The 24,419-nt window shown below is 40.0% G+C and overlaps 1 protein-coding gene across 1 annotated transcript in view; it reads left to right on the top strand.

Annotated features, from left to right (window-relative positions):
• crtc3 (CREB regulated transcription coactivator 3) overlaps positions 1-24,132 on the top strand; it is a 260,948-nt gene extending 236,816 nt beyond the window's left edge. Inside the window, exons 12-15 of the mRNA XM_051920224.1 lie at positions 8,763-8,945; positions 21,332-21,412; positions 21,498-21,687; positions 22,260-24,132. Of these exons, the coding sequence (XP_051776184.1) occupies positions 8,763-8,945; positions 21,332-21,412; positions 21,498-21,687; positions 22,260-22,462 (657 nt within the window). The 3' untranslated portion in view covers positions 22,463-24,132. The remainder of the gene's footprint in view (positions 1-8,762; positions 8,946-21,331; positions 21,413-21,497; positions 21,688-22,259) is intronic.
• Positions 24,133-24,419: the final 287 nt, after the last annotated feature.

Raw genomic sequence — 24,419 nt, 5'->3', positions numbered from 1 at the left:
ACATCACTTATGGACACAACAGACACACTCATCTACAGATAAGGGTGTGCCACTGAGTCCCAAACCTCAAACACAATACCACCCAATACAGTCCCAGGTTCAAATAAAGGATTTTATTTCCCCACAATAAATCACAAAATGTGCAAAAGCAACCAAACCACAATTATAAACAAGTGAATCTTCTTTGTCTTCTTCTGCTGTTCTTATTGAGTATTCCCCAACTCATTCAGGTGAGATGCCAGGCTCCTTTTGGACTGAGGAATGCTTCTGGTGTCATAGTATTTCCTCTTGGAAGCACTTCCGGGTCAACTGGAAACCAGGCAAGTCCTCCCCCAACAGCACCCTATAATGCCACCCAGGGACCCCAAGAGGGCTGCACTTCCAGACACCAATTCCTTTGTACCTCTGTAGGTGTCCAAACTGGGGCACTTTGGGAGGACCACTGCCACCTGTCGTATGGGAGATGGAAATGCTTCTGGCCACCGGCTTTGGCTGGTTCATTCTTTATATGCCATTGGTGTACCCATCTGTCCTCCATGGTATTTACACAGGAAAAGTATACATTATTATGTAGTTCTGAGTATTATGTCTCACATTATATGAAAGTAGCCTGCTTTGTCAGTTTCTTTGCAAGCAGGGTTATAGTGAAACGTTTACAAAATAGCCAGCAGGTTAAGAAAAAGCAGAGAAAAATATTTTCACAGGCAACATTAACTTTTTACAAAATACCTAAACCACAAGGTGAAAAATAATTACTAGGGGACTCCTGTCTCTCAGGTATAACATATCTTTTATGTACATAAAACTATCTCATAAGTACAAGATAATATCTTGTAACCTACAACATAATTTGTACATATGACATAGTTTAAAAAAGTTTTTTTCGAGGTATTACCTTGTACATACCAGTTACTATGCCTTTCATACAAAATAAAATAATAAAAATAAGCATAATGTAGTTCACGCTTGGTTACTTTTGTTGTACATACAACTTTGCAAGGGTTATAGCATTTTTGTTTCATCATTATTTCCATTTTAATGTACCCATTAAAGTGTTCAGAAGTATACCAGCTTATAGTTATTACATACTCAGTCTGTTGATACAGTTTGTGTAATTTATTATTATTATTATTAAGTCAATGTTGCAATATAAATATAAAATTACTAGCCAACCTGCGGCGTAACAAACGCCGCATAATTATGTATTGATGGGTGAATACTTCCTGAAAGGCACAGTTGTCCAAATGAGGTTGGTTTTGAGGATACGACTGTAGGTGAATGAAAAGATGTAACTCTGGAGAGGGCAACATACAATACAGCGTTTTACACGCTGCATACAGCGATTCACATTGAAGTATAGACACTGCTAAGACCATGGAATACCCCTCGCAAACTGTTTTACACGCTGCATACAGCGATTCACATCCGTGACAAATATGATTCTTCTTAGATGGTGCTGGCGCATCCACCCTCGCTCTCGAAGCATACACACTGCCTGGTCATGTGCCTGCTCGCAAGAACAACTGACAGAGACCCACCCACCAACTCTAAGACCATGGGATACCCCTCGGAAACTGTTTTACATGCTGCATACAGCGATTCACATCCGCGACAAACAAACTGTTTTACACGCCACATACAGTGATTCACATCCGTGACAAACATGCCTCTTCTTAGATAGTCCTGCCGCGTCCACCCTCATTCTCGAAGCATACACACCGCCTGGTCATGTGCCCGCTCGCAAGAGAAACTTACGCTGACCCGCCCACCAACTCTAAGACCATGGCGTGTAAAACAGTTTGCGATGGCGGACGCGGTCGTGCGTCATAACCGAAAAGAATACAGTGGAACCTTGGTTCACGACCATAATTCGTTCCAAAACTCTGGTCGTAAACCGATTTGGTCATGAACCGAAGCAATTTCTCCCATAGGATTGTATGTAAATACAATTAATCAGTTCCAGACTGTACGAACTGTATATAAATATATATTTTAAGTTTTTAAGCACAAATATAGTTAATTAAACCATAGAATGCACAGCGTAATAGTAAACTAAATGTAAAAACATTGAATAACACTGAGAAAACCTTGAACAACAGAGAAAACTAACACTGCAATAGATGGCGCTATAGCACTACCAACCGCTGGCTAAAAACACTTTTTTTAATGAGTTTTAAGCACAGGGAAAAAAATGAACATTTGAAAAAATCCGTAATTTAATAAAGCACCAAGAAAAGTAACATTGCAATAATGCACACCACGAACCGATTGCTGTAAACAGAAGTGAAAACAAAATCAAGGCCAGTGCATTCTTTAACTGCCTTCCTACCTTATGAGTCCAGCCCCCTCTCTCTCGCGCTGCCTGTGTGTGTGCGCGTCTCTCTCTCGCGCTGCCTGTGTATGTGCCTCTGTCTTTCTCTGGAGCTGCCTGTGTGTGTGCGCGGCTCTCTCTCTGGCGCTGCCTGTGTGTGTGCCTCTATCTCTCTCTGGCGCTGCCTGTGTGTGCGCGGCTCTCTCTCTCGGGCTGCCTGTGTGTGTGCGTCTGTCTCTCTCTGGCGCTGCCTGTGTGTGTGTGTGGCTCTCTCTCTGGTGCTGCCTGTGTGTGTGTGCGCCTCTGTCTCTCTCTGGCGCTGCCTGTGTGTGTGTGCGGCTCTCTCTCGCACTGCCTGTGTGTATGTGCCTCTGTCTTTCTCTGGAGCTGCCTGTGTGTGTGCCTCTGTCTCTCTCTCGCGCTGCCTGTGTATGTGCCTCTATCTCTCTCTGGCGCTGCCTGTGTGTGTGCGCGGCTCTCTCTCTCGGGCTGCCTGTGTGTGTGCGTCTGTCTCTCTCTGGCGCTGCCTGTGTGTGTGTGTGGCTCTCTCTCTGGTGCTGCCTGTGTGTGTGTGCGCCTCTGTCTCTCTCTGGCGCTGCCTGTGTGTGTGTGCGGCTCTCTCTCTGGCGCTGCCTGTGTGTGTGTGCCTCTGTCTCTCTCTGGCGCTGCCTGTGTGTGTGCGCGGCTCTCTCTCTCGCGCTGCCTCTGTGTGAACCGAGGTTCCACTGAGGTTGACTAATGAAAAGTCAACGTGGCTCAGAGGTGCATGTGGAGTCTAGCAGAGACGAACGTGAATGACGCCCGGTGTTGTGAGTTGCTGCGTCCGAGTTGGTGGGCGTGGCTCTGCGAGTTGTTGTCGTATCCAATGGTCTTAGAGTTGGTGGGCGTGGCTGTCTTGCGTGCTTTCCATGGGTGGCTTCTTGTTGGCGGCTTAGTAAATTATATATATAGATAATGCAGGTTATAAATTAGTGCAGAAGAGGCTGTTTATAGCATTAATGCCTGTAGACAATTTGAGTACATAATGAGTTAGCCAGTCAAACTCAATATGTCATTAATCACATCCCTTAAAGTGGGAAATTGAATCACCTTGTAGTAACAGTAATGACAATGGCAGCAATCCAGAAACTTTTGCAACCTCACTGAATACGCCATTTGAGACAGTGCCATCCAAGAAGCCAAGTTGCTGTCCTAGAACCTGTATTGCAGTAGGACCATCTGAATTCTCAACAATTACTAAAGAAATACAGGCTGCCCAAGGATGAAATAATGACCCTTCTTGTAAACTGGAAATGGGACCCACTGTAATTTTGCCTTCAGTCCATGTGATGATACAGGTTGGCTACACACTCCCTTGTGTCTTCCTGGAGCCTCTTCAACACAAAACCATCGATAGTCATAGACTGAGATGAGCTGGGCAAATGACATACACATTCAGCAAGATGTTGGTGCAAAAAGTGTCAAGTGCTTTTATTAACCCTTAACTACTCACATCATTTCACCATCTAATAAGTATTTGCACGGTGTACTTTATGCACCAGTGTTAAAATGGCTACTTTTATGCTCTCTGTGAAGAAGTCATGTAAAATATTGCAATACAGGTTAAAATTCTGTTACAACGAAGTGCCTGGTACCTAAAAAATATTTCATTGTAATGAAAATTTTGTAGTAATGAGATTCTGTATGTGTCACTATAGTGCTTTCTTTAACTTGCGTCCAAGTGTTTGTAATCATTTCAATAGCTTCTTTCTCATTAATTTTAATCTCCTCCTGTCTATAAGTTATGCTGACAAGAATTTTTGTCAGCATTTCCTTGCAATAATACACTTTCAGGGTGCGAATGATGCCCAGATCCAATGGCTGAAGCACTGCTGTGTAATTGAGTGGGAGGAATTCATTGTGAACATTATCTAAATGCGGAAGCATGTTGTGGGAAGCACAGTTATCAATCAGATGCCGATTCATCCTTTTCTTCTTTTTCATATTATGAGGTTTCTGAACTCGCACGACTTCTGAACGGCACGACACGCCGAAGTTCATCCCAAAGTGCAATTGCCGCGTCTGTGGAGGATTGTCCATTGCCAGGGCAGGGCAACAGCAGGCTGACAGCGCTGCAGCTAAACGTCCCAGAAGCAAATCCTAAAAGATCGTGGTCGCGCTATAAATTCCTGTCTTGCACCCCAAAACACAAGGCTGAGTCTCAGTACTTTAGCAAAACCAGCTTTATTCAGCTTGAAACAGGAACAGCAGGGTTATTTATTGTAGCGTGAGCTACCACTCTCCTATACACAGACACAGCAGTCAGGCAGCATTGTGATTATGTTAGTGGCCAAGTAATACTGTTCCCTGAATTTACAATGTTCCTTGGATCACCCATCGAGATCTTTTCTGTTTGCTTTGGCAGAGAGACGCAGCAGAGCTGTGAGCCTGCAGTTGCCCCAGCAACAGATAAACAGTCTTCCACAGACGCGGTGATCGCACTTCGGGATGCTGTTCTGCATGTTGTCCAGTTGGGGGAGGTCCCAAGAGAGTTTAGAAACCTCACATTTTCTTGACTGAGTGGCGCATTAATAGGAATGTTTCTTGAACGAGCTTCACTGAACCACATAAAAACTGCTTTTTCAATGCCTTCAAATGCAGCAGTTTGCATATGTTTGCAATCCCGATATTTTTCTTTTTTTAATCGGTCTTTCAAGAAAGTGTCGATGGTGAAATTCCAAATTCACTGGCAACGACTTTTTTTCTTTTTGACGGAATCAAAAGCCACAAAAATGTAGTTTTTTTTTTTGAATATGAACTGTTGTCGTTTTTTCGTGTCTGCCATTTCTATAGGAGGGTGACATTGAGTTAAATTCCAATGAATGTTTTTCAAATGTTGATGAGCAATAAGCAAAAGGTATCACTGAAAACCACAGAAAACAAAAACAGCAAAAAACAGTACGAGCAAAGTCGAAGAAAGAAAAAAAATGTACAATGTTTCTTTTTGGGGATCATTGTCCACAACTGAGCTGTGACCACAGAACTAACTGCTCTGTGGATGATTCATTCAGGCATTTCAAGGTCTTTTGGGCACTTCGTTGTAATGAAAGTACCTGCTGAATGTATTTTGTAGTAACAAGATTTCTATAGACTCGTGTCATATGGGAAAACTGTTGGGACCATAAAAATACTTTGTTGTAATGAAAATTTTGTTTTAAAGGTATTCATTGTAACTGAATTTTACCGGTAATTTTAAATTGTACGTTTTTAATGTAATTTAATACTATATCACTGAATAGTATGACACAGTCTAGGGCATCATACTTTAATCCACTGCACATGTATCACATTTCACTTAAATTGTTGAATATTCTTTGCAGACAAAGTCATTGCAAGATGAAAATCTCATTGTCATACATATGTAAGCATCTGCGTGGTGTACCAAAAGCACCATATAGAACTTGAAACTGTGCATCCACTCTTAAAAACAGCTGGGAGCACACTATACTTGTAGTGAATCCTATCTAATTAGTGGTTCAAGTAAAACAACGTTGGACAAAAAATAATTGAGGTTAGTGTACAAAATACACCAGCGCGAGTAGTTATGGGTTAAAAATCAAACCCAAAAACAAGTTCAATTAGTGCATTGCCTCAAATCAAAGTCTTCAATAAATAAAACATCATTAAAACAAGTGAACGTGGAGGTTAAAAACAATTTCAATAAATACTCCTTTAAATGAGGTTAAAAATCACAAAGCAAGCTATGGTGCTTCCTATCTAAATTCTGATGTCTCCCTGGCTCACCCTTTTCAAATCCTGCAGCATGAGACGTCATTCAGCAGGCGCAGACAACCCTTAATCCTGACCCATGTCCACACCACCAATCTGTCAATGTTCCATGGGGCGCCACTCCGAGCCTGCTCCTACTGCTGCCGCCAGACCCTTGATGTCTGCGGGAGCCCTCACTCAGCACATGCTCGCTTCTGCTCTGTAGGATGCTCAACAGGATTGACCCACAGGCTCCTCCCGAGTGCCAGCCACAGTCTCCTTCCTCTTGGTTCACTCTCCTGTCCTCCTGCTTTCACTGACTTCCTCCGGTTCTTTCAGTTCCTGCCCTTTTCTCTCCATCCTTTTCTTTAACCTCCATTCCTTATCCTCCAATTTCCTTCTCTGTTCTGATTTCTCCTTGTCATGTGCAGTCCCCTTTAATCTGACCTGATTGGTGCAGGTTTGATATGCTGATACTTCTGAGGTGTGAATGAGGCACCTGATTGATCCACTCGCCTTTGCATGTGTATGCGCGATCAGCCAAGCACTCCAATCAACTCCGGAGTGAAGCATGCTTACACACACCTGCACCCAATTGGAGCCCACACTCCCCTGAGCACGATTATTTATTTAAAAGATGCAGTGTGCCATGGACCTCTTATCACAATAAAACTGCAACTTGTGACAGCTCTCCTTTTTATGCCACCATTGGATTCCTGCACATAGTCGGTGATGCACATGTCCTCAGCAAGGCTGCTGTGTCCAAATCTGTGTATGCAGTGACCAGGTTACTACTGCAATAAACATGCAACTTCATACAGTTTCCAATAGAAGGGGGTGCCTTGCATGACACTAAAATTGGTTTTGCCATTACTTCCATGAGCCATTGAAAGCACTTCATTTCTTTGCCACCTCCTCCATAAGTTGTTTTAACTTGTCTTTTGTGAAGTTTTTGCTTCCTTATATTGATGCTTGCTAAGCTTTTTATTTATTTTGCAAGGAAGCCATGTCAGTTTTGATTCCATTTATAGATTTTTGACTAAACTGATTTGGTCTTTATGCACTTTTGTTTGTTTTAATTAAGATTTGATTACCTCTTTTAATCAAAACTGATTTTTTAAAAATATTTACTCATGTTTGATGTGACAATATAATATATAGTTGAGAATTAAAATATGTGGGATCATTATCAATAGTTTGTGCTTTTATGACATGGATTCTACAGAGGAACCAGCAAAGAAGTGGTTTAAACACGTTTGTGAAATGTTGGATAGCACAGGGATTCAGAAAACACTTGCAAAACTCCCTTATTCTTAACTTACATGGTTCACTGACTTGTTTGTTATTCAATAAGATTGATCATTTTAGGGAAATGCACACCTGTTCATGGAAACGCCTTCATAAAGTGAATGTTTGTAGCGTAAACACAAAATTACTAATTTAAATAGAAAACGGTTTTAAGCATTCCTGACCCCAACAATATCCCACATTTGTAGTGAGAAAATGCTATATCTGGAGCCACAATGCTCAGTATACTGTAAGAAGACTTGCGAGCAACACATGTGGCAACTTGCCTGAAGGTAGAATATGAACACACAAGTACACTGCACTACAGCCTGTGCTTCCAGCATCTTCCTGATTGGCAGGCTGCCACAAAGATGGACTTTGAGCACAGTATCAGCTGTGAGAATTACTGAATTTGTGATTGAGCATTACCAATGTCCAGCCCTGTCCCAACATACACTACAAGAAGGTGTACTTGGAATGACTGCAAAGAAAATAGAGTGTTAGCGCTACCAGCACGTTTGAAAATCATTTCAGATTTGGTCTTCATTAACTGCAAAAATTCAGCTTTATCATAGTTTGTAAGGCAAATCAGGATATTTAAAAGAATTTTTTTGCATGCACAAATTTGAGTAACGTTATTGGTTGTAATTTGGTGGAAGCCTGTATAATAATCAGTATATCATTTTGTTTTTTATTATTCTCTTGTTCATACAATTCTCTTCACAGGTGAACATTTTCTAAGTATTTTCAATTTACTTTTACTGCTTTTTGTTTGTTTGCTTATATGTTTTTATTAAAATACCATATATACTTCTGGTAGAGGAAAAGCTCAAGTAATAAAGCTGGGGTTGGAAAGTAATTTCTGCTACAGCACTCTACATAGGTAGCTTTTCAATTTGATTTGAGTAATATTGTCAATGGTTATGCCCTAATGGATGTTGTTTATTATTTTAAAGTTAAATTGCTATTGAAGCTATTGTAATGAATTACAAAATGTGTTACTGCGTACTGCATATACATTTTGTGAAGACTGAAAGAGGTATATTAGCAGTGTCAGAGATGGATGTCAGCCTGAGGAGGACAAAAAAGGAATATGTACAGAAATGTCTCGTTAGGTAGAGCTTTTCTAAAATGTGTTGCACAAGAGTTTGGAAAGAGTTATTAATGTTCATATAGGGAAAGTCATGTCATACCCCAAATTTCACTTTTAACATATTTTGAAACAATAAATGTGTTGGAAATAGTGAATTATTTTGCTCTAAATGGCTTGTTTCTAATATGTTTGTCATCTTAGTAAATATATTACTGTCAAATTGTAAGCATAGAATGTAGAGGAAGGTGATTAGCATAAACACATTACATTGAAGAGGGCTTAATAAATGAGTTATCACTTAACTGTGCACTTTATTGATTTTAGGATGTTTCCTTGGGCACCAGCAATTTACCAATACAACCGCCACCTCCCTACCCCTTCTATCAGCAGACTTTGCAGCAGTCATGTTCCCAGAATTTCCCAGCAGAGGCATCCCAACAGCGGCAACATAATCAGCATCATCAGCCAGTCTCACCTATACGTCTTGACCCTGCTTCCATGAATATGGTACTTATGATCTCTTACATATGTGTTACACATTGCATGACATTCCTAATATTCCTAATTTTCCACTGACAGACTGAGGAGATCGTTCCTCCCCCAAACTATGTGACTCATCAATTCCACCCGGGGGGGTAAACGTTAACATTATTCAAAGTTATTGTCTGTTTTTACCTGCATTTTTATTACTCTTTAATTTAATATTGTTTTTTGTATCAGTATGCTGCTGCTGGAGTATGTGAATTTCCCCTTGGGATTAATAAAGTATTCTATCTATCTATCTATCTATCTATCTATCTATCTATCTATCTATCTATCTATCTAATACAATTTAATAACAGTTATCACATTAGCATTTACAGTACTACCTGAAGAAGCTTTATCATTCAGTGCTAGTATTTTAAAATGTTAGGAAATATGTATGCCAGATAAGGTCTACCCAATTAAAGCGTTATTGGTAGCTGATTTTAATATTATATTGTATAGTATGGTTTTAACTTTAAGGGGACAAAAATGTAAAGGGAAATTTGTTAATCAGGAGGTATGATAGCAAATGTATGGGGTTTTATATAACAGTATTTTTGGGAGTAAGAACACTCAAGACCAAAGGATCTAACTCGATTAGTATAGGCGGTGATTTGTTTAAACTAACAGTTGTTGGTGGAAATGCAGAACAGAGCACTAATATTATGGCTTCTTGGCAAGCAATGTAGTATTAGGGCTCAGCAGAGACAGTGAATCTTATGTAGAGAGTTGCTACAGGACTGAAGTTTTTCAGTTCGAAAGCCCAGATACAAATCAAGGATCCCAGCTGATGACAGGAGACTTTTTAACATAGTAAAGAAGCTTCGGTATGGCTCAGAAAATTCATATTTAACCCTGAAATGTGCCGGTGTCTTGCATTAATGAGCAGTGCTGACATCTTCTGAAGGGAGGACTCACACCTACTGTTCAGCACAGATATTTCTTTAGTGGGAAACAAAGTTGAGATCCTAGCATAGAGCATGGCCAAACTTAAATCAACAGTTGACTTTGTGGATGTGAGCATGGTTGCTTATATGAAGACTCTACCTCTAATCTTTCTTGTACAAATGTCATTGGTAACATAAGCCAATGACTTTTGAAATGGATGCTAAAGCTGCCTTTGTTACTACTAATGGTACTATTGAATGATCTGATTTAAGACGAAACACAAGACCAGGTACGTTTTTGAGAAACAAATAAAACTAATATATATTGAATAAGAAGAAAATAAAAAGGTCAATCTAAGTCAACACAAAACATGGCATTGTTCAGGCAGCCTTTGATAATGTGATGAGGTGTTTGAGAAGGGTCTGGCTGCAGACCTTTTGTGGCAAATTTATTATTGTCATAATGTTTCAGCATCGTTAAACTGCACAAAAAACAAAGAGTTAAACGTATTCGTCAACTCAATCTGAAAATAAGCATGACACCTCTGATAATTTTCTTGTGTTTTATAAATATGCTTAGTCAAATTTAAACTTTGTTTATATGTTTCTATTACCGGATTGCACTCCGCTCTTTTATGCGTGACTGTACGATTGGACCCTGCAAAGGACCCAGTATGTGTGTTTCTTGCTGGAATAATATTAATTCAGGTATTTTTATTTCAGTAAGGTAATTATTCTGTTCCTCCCTGCGTGGAGTTTGCATGTTCTCCCCGTGTCTGCGTGGGTTTCCTCCGGGTGCTCCGGTTTCCTCCCACAATCCAAAGACATGCAGGTTAGGTGGATTGGCGATTCTAAATTGGCCCTAGTGTGTGCTTGGTGTGTGGGTCTGTTTGTGTGTGTCCTGCGGTGGGTTGGCACCCTGCCCAGAATTGGTTCCTGCCTTGTGCCCTGTGTTGGCTGGGATTAGCTCCAGCAGACCCCCGTGACCCTGTGTTTGGATTCAGCGGGTTGGAAAATGGATGGATGGATGGATGGATAATTATTCTGTTAGGTTACTTGTTACTTTAGAAAAGTAATTGTACTATGTGACTTGCATTACTTTTAATGTGTGACTCTACTGCTTTTAGACATATGTTCAGATCATCAACATAATTTCAGTGATTTCTGAAATTATAGGCAGAAAGAATGATGTGATCACCCACACATTTGTCTCTAGAAATTTGATTTTTGGAAGCTTCTACCTATGGCTGCTGAAAGTGTATGTGAAGCAAATAAATGCATTGGCTGACAGAGTGCAACAGACATGTGCAGACTACAAAATCCTTAACAAGCACTTTGGTCACAGCATTCCTATGTTGATTTAAATGTGCTACATAAATAAATTGACATTAACAGTAACCTGGTTAAGGGTGTACATGGCCACATAACCAGATTATTCAAGCAGAAATCTACCTCTGTTAACCAGGTTTCTCAGAGGCTAATAACCCAATTTCTCTAACTGGAATAACAGTTTACGTGGAATTTTAGAAATCTGATTTCTGTGAACTGTTTTATTAAGGCACATGTATATGCACTGAGTGTTGAATTGCCACATTTAGAACCTTTTAAGTTATGTGAAACTTGTAAAAACACATGACATTTAAAAAAGGGAATATTCAATTAGTGCCACTGTCATACACATAACTATATAATTAGAAGCACATATTGTTAAAGTAGGAAATTAGGTCAGTTTTACATTGTAGTGGGACTTCTTTGGAAATTGGTTTCCTTATTTTAATTTAACTGTAAAGACAAACCACTGTTACCTTGTTACAAGTTCTCCTGGAACTGCTAAAGCTCCAAAGATGACTCTTATCATACACCGTATAACCCCAGTTTCTCTTTAATGGTTACTACTTTACCTATAGATAAAATGTTTATCTGGTTTTGCTCAAAGGGTGCCATGGAGCTTGTTGTTTTTGCCTGTGTTGATTATTCACTCCAAATTACCTCAGCCACCTAGTTACAGAAAGAAAAGAGAAACAAGGATTCCAGCTTCAGCTATATAGCTGATTCCAGACTGGTTTCACCTTTGATATCACACCACTGTTCTTTGAGAATAAAAATAATGATCACAAACTTTATTTCCAGATTTTAGCAAGGCTTGTTCATAACAGCAATTGGTATTCTTGCTGTGATTGTTTTAACATCCAAAGATGATGATATCTCTTTTGAACTGAGGCTCAGAATGAATCTGGTGACTCTCATGATGATGTTAAAAACTTTGATTAGTTGAAGGAAAAAGAAAAGGAGTAATTGTTACAGAAACACTTTCTGTGTAAATTTGTAAAGACCTTCCCTGACTATATAATCCTGTCTGGGAAATTACTAAATTAAATAAAGAATATTCAAGATCACCATTACAAATAGATACACCTTTATTACAACAAGCTTGAGGGAGGCCTGTAATGTGAATTAGAGTTCTCTATGACAAAACTAAAGAATATAGCGAAGCAGCAATTTTAAGTAAGTGAGATTCAATTGCATAACACAATCAAGAAACATATTAGTTTTGCACAAATCAGCATGCAGATAATCTTTAACTTGCCAATGTTCTAATTTTATACAACAGTCCCAAGGTAGTTAAACAGATTTAAAGTGTTAGGCAAATATTTATATCTAAAGAGGAATTTCTTATGTATAAATTTTATTCGACACAAAATTAAAAGTATTAATTTGCATTATCTTATTTCCTTGGTATCTGTGTAGGAATACAAATGGTACAGAATATCTTCGTTAAACAGAACAGGCATACCCAAAACAACTTCACATAGAAATGGTAAAATACACCAGGGTATAGCTTTTCTTTTGGTACATATGCAATTGAACCGAACTTAAGATCGTTGCTTTGTTGTATTTTCTAGTATGCCAGTAGCCATTACCATATGCATCACAAAAGAGGTCATCCACCTGAAGTTAAGCATGTTTGAGCCCAGCCAGTAAATGAATAGGAAACCATCTCGGAAAAGCTTGAGTTACTGCTGGGAAAGGTGATGGTGAGGCCAGCAGGAGGTACTTACCCGGTGGTCAGAATGTGAATCCATACCGCAGTGATGGGACACTATGCTGTGAAAATGGCACCGTCCTTTGGGATACACCCTGCTCTTTATGAAAAATGCCCAGGGATCATCCAAAGTCTAGGCTAAATTACCCTCCATGGCCCAATCATTCTGGCTCCTTAATCATCCCCTGTCTCTCTTACCACATCCCCACCTAATAGCTAATACGTGGTAAACGTGCTGGTGCAAAATAGCTGCCATTGTATCATCCATGTTCTTGCTACACATTAGTGGTGGCTGAAGTGGCTCCTCACTCACTATATTAAGACCTCTGAGTTTTGAGAAAGGAGCTATATAAAGAATTATTATTATTATTGGATTGCTCCCGTTAGGGGTTGCTACAGTGGATCATCTTCTTCCATATCTTTCTGTCCTCTGCATCTTGCTCTGTTACACCCATCACCTGCATGTCCTCTCTCACCACAGCCATAAACCTTCTCTTAGGCCTTCCTCTTTTCCTCTTCCCTGGCAGCTCTATCCTTAGCATCCTTCTCCCAATACACTCGGCATCTCTCCTCTGTACATGTCCAAACCAACGCAATCTCGCCTCTCTGACTTTGTCTCCCAACCGTCCAACTTGAACTGACCCTCTAATGTACTCATTGGATTGTCACATCTCACAGACCTAATCAAACGACAGGCTCCTTCAAGATTGTTGTAATAAAAGATGTCCATCTTTGAATTCAATTATTATGGTGATCTTGAATATTCTTTATTTAAAATAGTAGTTTTACTAACTTATATAATTAATAATCATGATGTAAAGTGAGTCATTTTTTATAAATTGAAAAGTATCATGTCTATTCTTGCAGTTTCAAATGGGCTTCACAAGGAGGCACAAATTCAAACATGAAAAAAAGCCTGAAAGCCTATTTTTTTTATTCAGCATGTTGTCATTGTCATTGTTTACACATGTCTTAAACAACTATTATCATACACTGATAATTTCTGTATTATCTATATCTATTTTATTTATTTATTTATTATATTACATATCTATTGACTATATTTATGTATCTAGATTGCAAATCATACATTGCACCAATGTTCGTATTGCTTACTACACGTCAATATTGCTGCTACTTCTTTGTCTTGTCTTTGCACAATGTCTTGTCTGTTTGTGTTTTAATTTTAAGTTTTAATTTTAATTCTATTTTTAATTTGTTTGCACTTCATGTTACACTGTGGAACCTGAGCTTCGCAATTTTGTCTATCTGTTTACTTGTATATGGTTGAGATGACAATAAAGTTCGCTTTGACTTTGAGGTAACTTGCATGCTTTTAAACTTTTCAATTTTGTATTTGAAAGTGAAAAAAAGAGATAAACAATTTCCTGAGATTTGTCAATTTTAAAAGAAGGTGGGCTGTGCACTTTACCTCACTGTTTGTCTACCTTTTAGAGCCAGGGACATGTTTCCTCTCGCATATCTTTTTCACCTTAAAATATCCTTTCCTGCTCCTGTTATAATTGACCTTATTGAATGTTGCACTCCTTGGTTGAACTGCTGTCTCTGTTCTGTGGATAACAAGGTGATAATTAGTGAAAAAATGTTACACTCAGTCTTTCATTATGTTACATGAAGAAAATTATAGACAAATGCAAAAAATTGTCATCATTCCAGTTATTTCAGTTATGCACCACAGAAACATTTTGGGCTTGCGTAAATGACTACCAAAAAGAAACAGTGAAAATTACTACTTACTTTTTACTTACTTAAAAACACTGTCCTCAGTTGTTCTTTTATTGTTATGTCCTCAACAGGAGTGACTCAGCTTACACTATACAATTCGATAACTGCCTTGTGGCTTTTCAGTTTGTTTCATTGTGACTTTGCTGTATCACATTATCTGTGATTTTCATTTGCCTAGTATTTTTTAAAAGCTGAAGGTTAACTGGTGTTGTGAATTTAGTATCAATGTGTAGGTGGTATTAGCTCTTTCAAATATCTAAGACTAACATAAAAATGCAATGTAGTATAATTAGTTCAGTTCAGCTTAATTGTCATGGGTTCAAAGTACAATAGAACTGTTATTTGCACATTTGACCAACATGAACCATGCTGCCACTAGGCATGAATGTCACTTTGTAGGTTATGTAAAATATAATAACACAGAACGTAACAGATGAAAAGTATCGCCTACCATAATCATCCCACATTGCAATGGCATTAATATGTTTTTCACACACTTGAAATAATTAGTACACAGCCTACACCAGTTTCCATATGCAGGAAAAAAAGGAGATGGAACAGAGTGGAAGGAACAAGCCTCAGATGAAGCGCACAGTGCTGGAAGGTGGCATACTCACAGCAGTACATCTAAGGCTATAGCTAGAAGGACTGATGCAGTGTGGAACTTGACTCTATACAAGGTGCCATTTAAAACAAAATAATCATATGCCATTAAACCACTGTATCTGTATGTGATTCTGTTAAACTAACTACGTTCAAAGGTTTTATTTGGAAAAAATTTTCCAACAAAGGATGATACTACATTGTGGAACCTCCATATTTATAGTGGAACTTTGCATACATCATTGTTGCGCTTCTCACCATACGTGATTTATGTGTCACATAAACAACTGACTGCAAAAACCAAAACGAAGATAAAAAGAAGAAATAAAATACCACATATGAGTTCTCTATAATAAAAAGTAGCATCAAGCACAAGGAATAACGTTAATTCATTATGTCCACCAGTACTGCATATTAAAAAAGAAAGTTACCTCAAGAAAAATAGTACCTAGAATCTCTAATAAAAGTTTAACTGTGTTCTAATAAGCATGCCTCAGAAATGCATAAGGCACCTGTTCTTGAATTGAAACCTTTGGTGCTTTAAAATGAACATATCCAGTAAGTGTTAAGGTGTTTGTTTTCATATTTGGACTCCTGTCCTTCAAGCTTCATTTTAAAATGCGAAAACAGTCTGAGAATTTTAAAATTTATAAGAAGAACTTAATCTACCAAATTAGTATATATCATATCTGTGAAGAAATAACTTTCTTTCTGATCAATACTGAACTTATCTTTTAAAAGTGACAGGAACTACTTGTTTTCTGAATAATTTCCACCAGTTAATAACACTTCTTTTTTTTTTCTGTATTCAGAGATGAGTAATTAAGGCTAATCCAATCTTTTAACAGGCTGATATAGTTAAAGACACAGTAGGAGAAATATTATTTACTCCAAAGGAAATATATAGCGGAGTATCTGCATTCATATGAAAGATATCATGTTTTCTAACTATATCTCCTAATGACAGTAAGTAAAGTGAAAACAACTTTGATCTGAGGGCCACTATATATTTATTTTTCTAAATGAAATGCCTGACTACTGCCATCAAATTTTTGTATATATTAAAATTATTTTAATAGGTATCTACTAAATTACACAAGTACATTGCCAGGGAGCCCAACATAAATTTCAAAGTTTGGGTAATAAAATAGAATGGTCAAGGGTATTAAAGGCTGCATTTAAATCTATCAACATAATTAAATAAGAGACATAAAACAATGTGTTCCTATTGCTCTTCCCCTCTTTTGGAAATGCCATTAATTGTATATTCTAGTTGTTCATTGAATCTCAGATAGTCAGTGTGTATTAAAAGCAATATGCACTTGCTTTTGTGCAAAACAATGGATCACCTTTTTTCCTTGAACAAATATCTGATGGTTTGCTATAGTTTTCCAATCTTGACTAGAATTTCACAGGTTTTGGAGAACATTTGTGACCTCTTATGCTATGGTATATTGCTTAGGCTCCTAAAAGTAAATTGAATTCAGGGGCCTTTGCATATACAAAGACTGAAAGGTACACAGTAGAGTTATTTACATTGTTATTAAAAGGAAGCTGTATAAAGTGGGCATGTGACTCAGTTAAAGGTGCTTTCCCACTTGAGAAACCCAGGCCATTTGTAGTTCTTGGAACTTCATTTAGCTCCTACTTAAGGGTATGTACTTCTCATTCAACCAGGAACTATTGTGGGTGGGCTTAGGTGAGGAATAGTTCTGAGTGGTTGACTATAAGCACTAATACTGTCTTGCAAATCTGATGTGTCACACTATGCACTGCTACAAAGAAATAATCTCCCCCATGAAGTTGGGATCACTACAGGGGTCCTATGTCATTTATGTCAAATTAGATGACGTTTTCAGTTATTTTCGTAGGCTTTGTTTACATAATTTTAGCCAGTCAGAAGTCGTCCTCCAGTGTGCTCCCGTGAAGACAATCATTTAGTGTGACATACCCAATCGCTGAGACCAATTAGTCTGCAACTGACTAGGATAAAATCAAACAGGTTTGATTTTCTTTTCAGTAGGAGGGAAGGATTTTTTGAATGCAAGAGTTGAGAGTTGTACTTCCTTCAGCCAGAAGTACAATGCATAGGATTTAGCCACAAGGAATATGCAACACGCCTGCCACAAATAAAAGAGAAGCTTATCTGTCTCATGTCTCGTTTGTTACATACCATAACAGCATGGAAAAAATAAATGAAGGGCGAGATTGCAAGTAGAATTTGCAACAGCTATTAACCATTCATACATTGCCAGCTAACATCAGGCAAGTACACCTTTGGCTGGCAGGAAAAGAGGTGGGAATGGAAAAGAGGCGAGAATGACAGTGCTAGAATATGTAAATGTGACATGGGTTGTGATTTTCAGTTGTAATGAGATAAGCAATTGTGATCAGCAATCCTGAGAAAACGTTATGTAATGTGACATCGGCTCAGGGCTGTATTTTATTTCTTCAGCTGTTCTTGTTTTTCAGAAACACATTTAGGGGGTACCTCATGCTTTTGAAAATATTGATTCTGGGTTCTTGAGAGTTGCATCTCTGTTATTTGCAGAAAATGATAATGTGTTGCTTTGTTCAGATTTTTGACATCATGAACATAGGTGGTGGTTGAAATTAAGTCGCTATGCTGTAGTAGTGGGCTTACTTTCCAAAACAGGTGTAGCAGATAATGCTCGTGTCCACCTCTCGAACCCTCAGGTACCACTCTGATGACCAGGTGAAAGTACAATAACTATTTATTTTGTTGTTGTACAGTAGTGCACCAAGCACTCTCCTCCACACACTCATAAACACAATACTCTTCTCTCTAATACAATCCTCCTCTCCCAGACACGTCGCCACCCTACCTCCCAGCTCAGCTCAAATGTCTGGGCTCACCCAGAGTCCTTTTAAAGCCCCTGACCCGGAAGTGGCTCCAAGCCAAACCCACAAGTCCGTTTTCCTTCCGGGTCAGGGCAAAGTCCTTTTCTTCATCCCGGGAGCACATCGCTTCTTCCAGTCACGTGACTGGGATGCACTCCCAGGTTATAGGGCATAAAAGAGTCCATGAGGCCCTTCGCAGCGACTCCTGGCGGCCCCCAAGGTATCCAGCAGGGCTGTGTATAAAAACTACAGAGTCCATGAGGCCCTGCTGGAACCCGGGGCACCAATATGCTGTCCAGAGGGCTCCTCCTAGCGGCCTGGGGGTGAGGGCCGGACTGGAAAGCCGGCAATCCTCCACAGTTCCCCCCTCTCAGCGAAGCCAACTGGGGCGGAGCGTTGGTCCCCACGAGGGACGTTCTCCTCCAAGAGGACACGTCGTCCGGACCCTGGCGACGATGTCAAGACCCCCCAGCGAACCTTGGGGGAACAGTGTACCGGTTAACCCACCGCTCCCCTGTCCTCCGGGGACAACTTCGCCATAGATGGCCCGGTTGACGGCAGTTGTAACACCGCCGCCGTCCTCCTGGTCGCCTCTCTTCTTGGGACCTAAAACACCTTGGAAACTCCGTCAGGGTTAGCTCCGCCCTGTCCTCCGTCAAGGAGGGAATTATAGCCGCTTTGCTGCTCTCTGCCCTTTTTTTTATATTGTTAGGAGACCCTCGTTTTAATTCGGGGATCTCCTGCTTTTTCTGGGACTTGTGCACAGCGTGAGGCTCTCTATGGAAAAGAGAGAGCCTTTTTGCTGTTTGCACGCCCGTTGTCCTGTGTAAACTCGGAGGCGGCGTCATTAGTACCGTATCGCTCCGGGTAACAGCACTATTCAGCTGTCCCGGGACGATCGGCACTTCTCCCGCCCCTTCATTAACCAACGGCAACCCCTTTTCCACGCGGGTCGGGCTTTTACGGTCCGCGTTATCCCGGAGCGGCGTCTGATATCGCCGCCCCGGTTCTATCGGATCGCTGCCCAACCACTCCGTATTTGTACCACACTCTATTGTCGGAGACACAGCGCTTTGGCAACCGCAACTTATTAAACGCGGTGCCAATTCACACTGCGTCCCCTTATCATATACGGCGCAGATTTTACTCACCTGCACCGCCGAATCAATCGAGGCCGGGGCTTCACGGCCTAACCGCCGAAGGTATTCGTGCAATCCCCTCAACGGCGTTTCGGCTGCAGCTCCCAGCTCTTCGACACGCTCCTTCATCTCCTGTAGTCCCTGGAAGAAAGCGTAAAGGGGCGCGAGACATTTCTCGAGCTCCTGCAAGTTTGTAAAGTTATTTGTTTCGGCCGGCAGTAAGGCCACTTCCTTGTTTTGGTCATCTGCCGACCGGGAACCAATGAGCACGTCCACTCCTGGCACGTGCTCTGCTGATGAGCGCAAGGGCTCCTGGGATATGGAGTCTTCTGAGGGACGGGTGGCTGCAACAAGCCGACTGAGGTCTGCCTTTTCACCATTAATGTCAGACGCTACAGTCACTTCCCGCCCCTCTTTCTTTTTATTTAAAGATGGCGCTGCTTCGCTCGCCGCCCCCTTCCCCTTCAGGGAGCGCAGACGCGTTGGGGAATTACTGACCTCACCGACGGCTCCCAACTGACCTTCTTCCTGGTTGTCGTCGCGCGAGGTCACGTGGATAGATCCCACGAATGGGTTGGCCGCTTCCATCCGACTTCCAACCCGACTTGCCTTCTGGGTATTGCGGCCATCTTGCCACGGTACGAGGCAGGTATCCGTATCAGCGGTTGTTTTCCGAAGGCAGGCCTCTGCAAAATAGGAACAAACTATCCCTTGCCCATCGGGCGTTGCCCCGGCACATACCTCCGGATTCTCCCACTGTGTCCCCGACTCCTTCAGGGCTGTTGACGTAGCCGATTGCTGGCAGCCTACTTGCAATTGCGCCCTTCGGACTTGCTCAGCTTTTATCGACTGCCGGTCCCCCTCACACCCAGTTAGGTAAAGCCAGTACAGCTCGGCATCGGTTGCGGTCTTCACCCAGTTGATGCTGGCCTTCTTCTTGCCAGACTTTTTCCCCATTCTTGCCTGCTGAAGGTATTGGCTTCCCGCTGCAGCGCTCTTGGTCGCGGGTGGAGTTTTCACCTCCGCGGTCACTAGATGGACCTTAGGGTTCTCTGCCACAACGAATTTAATTATTAATGCAGATCCTCTGCCTCCAGACGGCCAGAGAATCCTGCCGACTACGCCAGTGTAGCAGATAATGCTCGTGTCCACCTCTCGAACCCTCAGGTACCACTCTGATGACCAGGTGAAAGTACAATAACTATTTATTTTGTTGTTGTACAGTAGTGCACCAAGCACTCTCCTCCACACACTCATAAACACAATACTCTTCTCTCTAATACAATCCTCCTCTCCCAGACACGTCGCCACCCTACCTCCCAGCTCAGCTCAAATGTCTGGGCTCACCCAGAGTCCTTTTAAAGCCCCTGACCCGGAAGTGGCTCCAAGCCAAACCCACAAGTCCGTTTTCCTTCCGGGTCAGGGCAAAGTCCTTTTCTTCATCCCGGGAGCACATCGCTTCTTCCAGTCACGTGACTGGGATGCACTCCCGGGTTATAGGGCATAAAAGAGTCCATGAGGCCCTTCGCAGCGACTCCTGGCGGCCCCCAAGGTATCCAGCAGGGCTGTGTATAAAAACTACAGAGTCCATGAGGCCCTGCTGGAACTCGGGGCACCAATATGCTGTCCGGAGGGCTCCTCCTAGCGGCCTGGGGGTGAGGGCCGGACTGGAAAGCCGGCAATCCTCCACACAGGGTAAGAAGCTGATGAGTCTGGGTGGATCAGGAGTAAAGTCAAATCATAACCTAATGTGTAAAGACCCAGAACAGGTTAAACAAATGTGTGTCAGTCACCCAGGAAGCATGTGAGAATTCTTCAAGAGTCACTTGAGGCTTGTTCCTGGTGATAGAGCAGATTAAACTGACCTGCTATGATTGCAACAACTAACACCATTACCAGTGGAAGTGGATGAAATGTAATTAAATTAATTAATGACCATAATATATTCATATTTAAATAAAGTATCTACCATATGTGGATTTTTAGAGCCATTTGAATACATGAGTAAAGTTCATATAGAATCTAAAGAGTTTTATGTTGCTAGCAATGTACTTCTCATCTTTGTCTCGTTGTCTTTCTCAACATTAGGATTTTGTTGGAGAATTCCTGGTTGATCCATTCATGGATACTGATACCTCAGGGGAGCATCCAAAATCTCTGACATATAAGGTACTAAAGTGTATTTAATGTAAAATTAAACATATGTTCTTCAAATGTGATTATTTGTAAGTCTTTGATATATGCACTTCTGCAGCTTAGGCAGTTTAACACATCGGAGAATGCATTTGGGTCTTTACCTGGAGGCTGCTGTTTCAACCAAAGTTCAGATGTCAGCTGCTCACCATCTTCTGGGATAAGGCTTGGTTGGAGTCAGAGAAACTTACAAGACTCCCTGCAGATACAGCAGTGCTTTGAAAGCAACATCCCCAACATTATACTGACTGGTAAATGCACTATATACTTTTTACTGAGTGTTAAATAATATAACATTGTAATTCATAGCTATTGCTATTTTGTACCAAGATGTACTGTATATTGTCAGAGCATGTTTCATAGTTCTTTTTCTTTTAATCCTTTTTGAATTAATTAATCCATTCTGGTTCACCCCTTCAATAACTTTAGCAAAAGACTGTACTAAGCTCAAAATTAAATTGTGTAAAACTGATGTTATTATTCATAATTCAGTTTATTTTTACAGAGCTGCTTACCAAGTATAAGCTCAGGATATGTTATTTTGCACCAGACACCGCAAACCACCATACCTACCATACATGCCTGCTCAGAATGAATAAAGCTGTTTGGAATCTGCCTATAATGTTGTTCACATACACCCAGCAGTTAAAATGCCATGTTGGCACACAAAAAGTTCCAGATTTTAATAACATTTGCAACTTTAAAATTTTAGATTAGGGATACTCAACCTATACTTTTCTAGATCTACAGTTTGTTACAAAGTGTGAATAGAGAATTGATTTACAGTGAATGCTTTACATGTGTGTGTCTCGTCTTTTTGCAGATGAATCTAATCCAAGATTATCGAAAGATATCAGTGCATTGGCAGGGGTTCCAGAATGCTTCGACTCAGAGAGTGTTTTCCCTTTGGAGGATGAACTCCATATTGAGCCCCTTACTCTTGATGGACTAAATATGTTAAGTGATCCTGACTTGATTTTGCCTGATCCCTCAGTGGAGGATGGATTTCGCAATGACAAGCTATAGTAAAGGAGAGAATCTGATGAAACAAGAACAAAATGGAACATTTAAGGTGTGGGTGGGGGACTTATTATTTCTTCATAGTTTCATTTGTCCCATAATATTGCAAAAACTGAAAAGAAAGTTATCCTTTATCTTCAGTATTTTGGACTTGTTAGCTCCATCATATCTTGTGAAGTATGAATAATTTCCAAAGCATGTTGTAAAGTATTTGCTTGACATCTTGTAAAATATCAGCAAAGAATGCAACCTTTTATACTAGGTTACAAGAACAGATATTACTTTGTTTTCTGAGATTAGCTACCACAAATCTTATGGTACTGTTACAGGATTTCGAAATATTTTTGAAACCTTTTCTTTGTCCACAAGATTAACTTTTAACAAAATATCCAATAGGGTCAGTTAATTTAAAGCAGAAATATGTGTATTAGTTATAGTGTGTCTAGGATTTATAAAGAAGTTGTCATCTCCCTTACTTTTTATACAAAAAAATTAGATTTATTCTGAAGGTAGTAAAATATGGGAAACTAAAGGTCTTTGTAACAAATTATTTGTATGAAAAGCTTGAGCCTAATGAACTGTACAGAATTGCAAGAAATAAGTATGCTAAAGTAGAATAGTAAAGTGTGAGGGGTGACTTAAAAATTCATGGAATTTATATAAAAAAAAAACTTTAATATGCAACTTAAACCAATTCCCTTTTAGTCACTTTTAAAATATTCCTCTTTAGATTTAACACCTCGAATACTACTATTCGCTTCTTCCATTCCTGGAAATATTTCCTGTCTTTCTATTTTGTTACCATGTCTAGAGCCTTCTGCGATTTTTTTTTCTCTTTTTTTTAACTCTCAGGATCTCTAACATGGCAGCCAATAGTCTTCCCTTCAGTCTCACTTGTAATGTCAGAAGCAAAGAAACATCGCAGGAAGTGAGATCTGGCAAATATGGGAGGCGTGAAGCAACAACCAGATTGGTTTTGGTTAAAAACTCTTTGACTGATAACATGGTGTGTTCAGGTGCACTGTCGTGGTACAATGATGTATGCAGTTTTATATGAGCCACCACACAGCATGTTTATTTCCTAGTAATAATAATAATAGGTTTTATTTTTATAGTGCCTGATGCATTCCCACAGATGCCTCAGCAGTTCAGCTTAATGTTACCTATTAACTGTCCAGGAGAAACTTTTTATTAACTAGTCTGTTAATGTCAACAAAATGCATTCGTCATTCTCTTCATGTTCAATATGTCCTGACATGCTTTTTTTGGTTTGTAATAAAAAAAATATGCCAAAGTCATGTGCACATTTGTAGAATAAATACAAATCTCGACCAGTATGGCACAATACCACATAGCAGACTGATTATCAAAACTGTAGGAATGTTGTACCTAGTGGCACAGTCAATAACTATACCCAACTCCCATGCTATTGACAGATTCTGGGAATTTTTGGGAGTCCCTCCCTCCTCGTATGGTTGAAAAAGATGCACATCTGACCAGATTCTATACAGAACAATATGCTAGAAAGAGCAGATGTGAATGTGGTACTTCCCATGAGAAAGTTTAAGGGATACAATATATTTTTAGCTTTTAATCCAGTAATAAAAACAATTTTTTCTTGAATAATTATTTGTGTTTGAATGATACCTTGTATTAATAATATACAATTTATTTTTGTACAGTGTCCTTTATTGAGTGAAGGTGCAGAGCACTGTGACAGATTCCCAGGTTAAAACACAAGAATAGGTTATACTAAATTCAGAACTAGTACATATAAACACACAAAAAAACCAAGTAGAAAGTGATTAACATAAATGAAAACCAAGAGTATATACCCATTAATTAATTATTGAACTGTGGCCAGTTGACAATAGTGGAGATAAAAATCATAAGAGAGAAAGTCAAAGACAAAATCAGGCAGACAGTCCCTGAGGCCTTGACTAACTAGCCGTCCACCTCCTCC

This window comes from Erpetoichthys calabaricus, chromosome 17 (genome assembly GCF_900747795.2).
Source record: "Erpetoichthys calabaricus chromosome 17, fErpCal1.3, whole genome shotgun sequence".
Taxonomy (NCBI): Eukaryota; Metazoa; Chordata; class Cladistia; order Polypteriformes; family Polypteridae; genus Erpetoichthys; species Erpetoichthys calabaricus.
The sequence above is the reverse complement of the archived record's forward strand: the minus strand, read 5'-3'. Positions and strand labels throughout refer to the sequence as shown.